Source organism: Trachurus trachurus (assembly GCF_905171665.1).
Source record: "Trachurus trachurus genome assembly, chromosome: 24".
Taxonomy (NCBI): Eukaryota; Metazoa; Chordata; class Actinopteri; order Carangiformes; family Carangidae; genus Trachurus; species Trachurus trachurus.
In genome coordinates this window covers 19,058,791-19,063,951 of record NC_139910.1, presented here as the reverse complement: position 1 = coordinate 19,063,951, position 5,161 = coordinate 19,058,791, and the positions used below count along the sequence as shown (strand labels likewise).

At 44.9% G+C, this 5,161-nt stretch overlaps 1 protein-coding gene across 1 annotated transcript; it reads right to left on the bottom strand.

Annotated features, from left to right (window-relative positions):
- Window positions 1–1,100: 1,100 nt before the first annotated feature.
- marcksa (myristoylated alanine-rich protein kinase C substrate a) lies at window positions 1,101–4,599 on the bottom strand. The gene is made up of 2 exons (XM_084000352.1): window positions 4,187–4,599; window positions 1,101–3,032 (listed from the first exon to the last, which is right to left on the bottom strand). Exons 1-2 carry the CDS (start codon window positions 4,280–4,282, stop codon window positions 2,310–2,312), a joined length of 819 nt encoding a protein of 272 aa, XP_083856478.1. The 5' UTR covers window positions 4,283–4,599; the 3' UTR covers window positions 1,101–2,309.
- Between the last annotated feature and the right edge of the window lie 562 nt (window positions 4,600–5,161).

The window sequence follows — 5,161 nt, the reverse complement described above, 5'->3', positions numbered from 1 at the left end:
TTTGAGAAATTTGTACAAGCTGATTTCATGACATACCACCTAGTCTGAAGCCAGTCTCCATCACATATATAACTCTCCAGCTCATAAACTTATGAAATGGACAATGTTTGCCTATATCCATAGGTTTTTGAGGATATATAATTATAAGATTTGTTTTACTCATTTTCTCCCAGGCTGAGTCATATGTCAGAAAACAAGACTGGAGGGAAGCTTTAATGTTCCAACATATTATGTTATTCCCTTTAAATAATACCCCAGTGCACCAAGCTAGGTCCATACAGTAATGGTTTTCCCAGATTCTGGACCACAACACCATCCAACACCTGTGGGATGCACTGGAACAGCAGCCAGGCTCAGGAATCTGGTGTAAAGCCTGAAACCAGAAAGGTGGAGGCTGTTGTGGCAGATTAACACCCACAGGGTTTTCAGCACACAATCACATGGTGGTGTAATGCTTGGGTGGCCACATAGAGTAGGTTTGCACTTTTATCCTGCCCCATTTTATATTCATCATACTGTAACATCTGTTTATACAAAATGGAACACCCTGGATTATGTTTTCAAGGAGCAGAACTGCAGGAAGTCAAATAACCTTCCAAGGGAACAATTAAAGACCCCATTTCATACTAAATTTAAAAACTATATCCATCTGCTCTTTGATTATAAAGCAGCTCTAGGTTCTATATCAGTACTGTGAAAGTATCAAAACCTCTGTACACAGAGAAACGCACACAGCCTGTTTTCAGAAACTGACCCTAACATGAGCCATCTGGACTTTTGTAACTTTGTGATGTCACAACAAAACAGTCATCAATCTCTGGCTCAAGTCCCACCCACCTGGACCCACCGTCTAACTTTGCAGGATTTGATATCTCTAGAGTTCTTACATGAAATCAGATGGAAACATGTTTGACCACTCAGAAACCAGTCACACAATCAGATGAGAGGCTCAGAACCTGCTCTCTTTTCTGATTGGCTCTCTGAGAGAGTGCTGAGAGAATCAAACTGATTTTTGGTTCTGTTATATACCATATGTAACATTTGGGGCCTCTAATAAACCAACCACTGTTAATTTACACAAACAACACGACAAATGCAGCTCAAATTTTATTCACATTTATTTTTGCTTTTAGTGTGCTCACAGAAAATTAGAACACCTTAAGCAGAGGAGTTTAATAGCAGTTTTTTGTAAGCAAAGTTACATTCCATCTCTAAGTCAAATTGGTCAAAGCTTCTCCAGTATTTACAAAAGAAAAGAGAGAAAGAGACAAGATGCTACACAAACATTTGCATCTGATAGGTTCCTTAAATTTTGTCAAAGACCACTGAAAAAGCATTGCCTGCTGTAATCAAAAAAACATACCACAGTATATAAACAGTTAACCATTCCACTTATCACAGCTTGGTTTTTGAGTTCAAAAAATTGCTTACGAAGGTCTTCCTGGATGACTTCTTTTCTTTTTGTGTGTGTGTGTGTGTTGTTATCTTACAAAAATGAGCGGGTGGAAAAAAGAGCTGCAAACTTCATGTGCTTCTTGAGATCAAAGATTTTCATTTTGTACAATAATCACAGTTAAAAACACCCCGCCTATACATACTTACATTTTTTTATTAAGGTCATAAAACCAACAATAAACAATAAAGCCTATACAACTTGTATTTCTACGGAATCACTGACTGGTACAGCTAATGAGAAGTGAAAAGCTCCTATGAGTTTATATTGACTTCCTAAAAACCTAACTCTGGGCTCCTTTTTGTCGTCTTATCGTAAAAATGACTTAGTGTTGTAAACCGCATGGTGTGTGTGTGTAGATGTTGGTCTCATAGTTTTTTTAGACTACTCTTTTTCATAATAGTCTTCGGCACATTTCCCAGGACCCCCTTCCTCCCTCTGCCCCCCCCCTGAACTCACCTCCCTCCCTTCATTTACAGCTCAACCCCTCCTCCTCCTTCATACCGTGGGCATGTCCATACCTTTTTGTTTACATATTGTATAAAAATTCAAAAAAGGGAAGAAAAAAAATAATACTGATGAAAAAAATATATGGCAAAGTGTGGGTGTATGTAATCTGTTGTACATATTGAAGCCACCCGCCTCCAGGCCCATTGGAATGGGCTGAGATGGGTTTTGTGTGAGGGGAGGGGGGGGATGGAAACCAAAATAAAAAATAAAGAAAAGCTTTAAAATATCCCTGGTTGTAGACAAGTTCTTCAAAGCCAGGATGTGGCATCACTCCAACAAACAAACAGGGAAATGTTCTTTGATTATCTTTTTTCTCCTTTTTTAAAATTTCTTCTTCTCTCCAAACTTATTCGGCGGCCTCAGCAGCTGCAGCCGGAGCCTCCGCTGATGCTGCTTCCTGCGAGGCCGGGGCGGCCTCCTCTGTTTTGGGCGCCTCCTCTGCCACAGGCTCAGCTGGTTTCTCCTCTGCCTTTGGCTCTTCTGCAGGAGCAGCCTCCTTGGCCTCCTCAGCAGGTTTCTCTGCTGGTGCTGCTGCTGCTGCTGCTGGTGCTGCTGCCGCCTCCTCCGGCTTGGCCTCTACCTCCACTTTGGCCTCCTCTGCAGCAGGTGCAGCCTCACCCTCGGCGGGCTTGGCCTCCTCGCTTGCAGCCGCCACTTCCTCTGTGCCCTCGGCCTTGGCCTCCTCTGTGGACGCTGCTGCAGCGGCCGCCTCCTCGCCCTCGGCCCCCTCTCCCGTCTCCTTTTTGGTCTTCTTGAATGAAAAGCCGCTGAGCTTGAACGACTTCTTGAAGGAGAACCGCTTCTTCTTCTTCTTGGGGGTCTCGTTGCTGGTGGAAGGTGCGGCGCCGTCCTCCGCCTTTGCTGCTTCTCCCTCGGCAGGAGCAGGAGATGCCTCCTCTACCTTCTCCCCGTTTGCGGCCTCCGTCTCAGCAGGGGCAGGCTCTGCCTTCTCTGCCTCCTCCTTGGGGCTCTCCTCTGCCGTGGCGCTGCCGTTGGCCTGCACCTCCTCTTTGCCGTTCTCAGCTGCAGTGGGAGAGGCGTCCCCGTTGGCTTTGACATGGCCGTTTTCCTGAAAAGAGAAACAGTGGCTGTTAATACCACAGACAGAGCTGGCATGGTGTCAAGCCTCCAGCTGGACAGTGCCACTGATGGACACCAGGGGCAGCAGACACCATCAAATCAGCTGTGACAAAAGCTCACTCGCTCTGCCCTGGACACACACTCTCTACTTTAAACCCTCAAGCACAAACACACACATTTAGCATAGAAATCATTGCACAGAGAACCCCAGTCATACTTTAGAGCGTGTTTCACTCGTGTGTTTTTTTCCACAGACTACATGCACACTAGGCCGGGAGTGAGCGCAGTGCCTGGCTGGATCGCAAGGGGTCGGTACAAGGCCGCGAAGCACATAGGCAAAGCAGCTGCTCATTAAAACAGCAGATGCTCATTAGTCCCTCACATCATAGGAGTTCACATACATTTCCTAAAAACCTACAAAATCTCAACGAGGCCCTGAATTGTTTTTTTTTTTTTTTTCTCCTCTTCCTCCTCGCTAAAACCAAACTTCAAGCTGCTTAGACCAGCACGACTCTCCTGGGAGGGGAGAGGAGGGGGGGGCGCACCGCTGGCCCCCCGAGCCCGTCTCCCCCTCCCGAGCGAGATAGCCGACTGCCATCTCCACTTTCTAGTCGAGCATCTGTAACAAAAGGCGTGGTGCTCGGAGCGCACTCAGCCTTTTGTTGACGTCGAATCTCATTTTATTCTACAACTTCACAAACAGAGACGCGCTCTCATTAAAACACCGAGTAAATCATTATCATCACATATTTTACTTTAGGGGGGGGAATCACCCCCCAACAGCCCGGCTTCATTCAAACCAGTATCATTCAAAGTGATCAACAACAAAAGGTTCAAATGAACCGGCTTCTTCTCCCTCAATAATCTCGTTTTGTGAGATTTCTCTCAAACATCCGCTAAATATTGCGCTGAGGAGAGTAAAATATCAAATGATCAACTGTTGCTCATGAAGTAAAAAATAAAATAAAATACTTAAAAAAAAAAAAACAAGTCTTTCAAATTTCTTCAAACTCCTCCATTCAATCCATCCACAATTACGCACGGATTGTGCCCTCAGTGCGCAGCCCCCCCTCCCTCCCCTCCAGTGCGACCAGATTCCCCCTCTGATGGATGCAACGAGCTGGATGTTAAAATATCATTTACCTGTCCGTTGGTCTTGGTGGGTGAAGCAACAGCCTCTCCTGGCTTTTCAGCCGCGGTTTCAGCCTTCCCAGCTGTCTTGGACAATTGCGCTCCCATGCTTTTCTGCTCCAACAAAGAAACTCAACTGATCCCAAAAAAAAGAACGAACAAAGACCCACAAGCCTCTTTGTTGAAACGCAAAAGCTCTTCGCTGATGTCCCCCCTTTCTTTCTCTGCGTGTGTGCACAAAGGAAAAAAGTTCACAGGGAAAATGTAAAACAAAGTCCAGTTAAAAGTCAGGGGGATTTTTTTTAAATTGCAGAAAAAAGCTGGCAGGTGAGGAGAAGTAATAAAATCCCAGTCCGGTGGCCGTGTCGCTGTAGACAGGCTGCAAAATGGAGAAATTTCCCTTGTTGCTAATAAGATGCGGAGTCCAACGCCCAAGTGCAGAGATGAATGGGCGCTCCGAGCGATGACGGCACCGCACTCAAGAGCAGCCAATCGCAGCGTTCTCTTAGGGAGTGGGCGTGGCCAGGGAAAAGGGAGTGAACAATAGATTGTGGCGGTGCGTTCACGGAGCGTAAAAATAATGGGATTTTAATGGCCAACATTTTACTAAATCAATAATCGATGACGAAATAGGAAGTGTAAGCACACACAAATAATATATAGATTGTTCACATTATTTTCATTTAACGGCTCTTATTTGTATTCATTATTTGAAAAACCTAATGTAAGCTAAGTTTAGTGTATTTGTTGTGAACTGGTTTTGCGTTCAATAGATCGTATCACAAGATGCAAATCCTGGAGTCATATAAAACTTTAAACATGAGAGGTAGAAAACAACCAAAGGGGAATGACGGCAATGAAATGTATTTGAACTGATTTAAGGGAAGAGTTTGAAATAAAAGTAGATAAAATTGACCAGGACAAGAGGACAAGTCAGACGCAAGCAACACAACTATGGGGCCTGGTCTACATGCGTATGGTGGCCCT

Coding starts and splice junctions, on each gene's coding strand:
- marcksa (XM_084000352.1), bottom strand. CDS start 4,282: ATGGGAGCGCAATTGTCCAAGACAGCTGGGAAGGCTGAAACCGCGGCT. Junction 3,033..4,186: donor CCACCAAGACCAACGGACAG/GTAAATGATATT, acceptor TTCTCTTTTCAG/GAAAACGGCCATGTCAAAGC.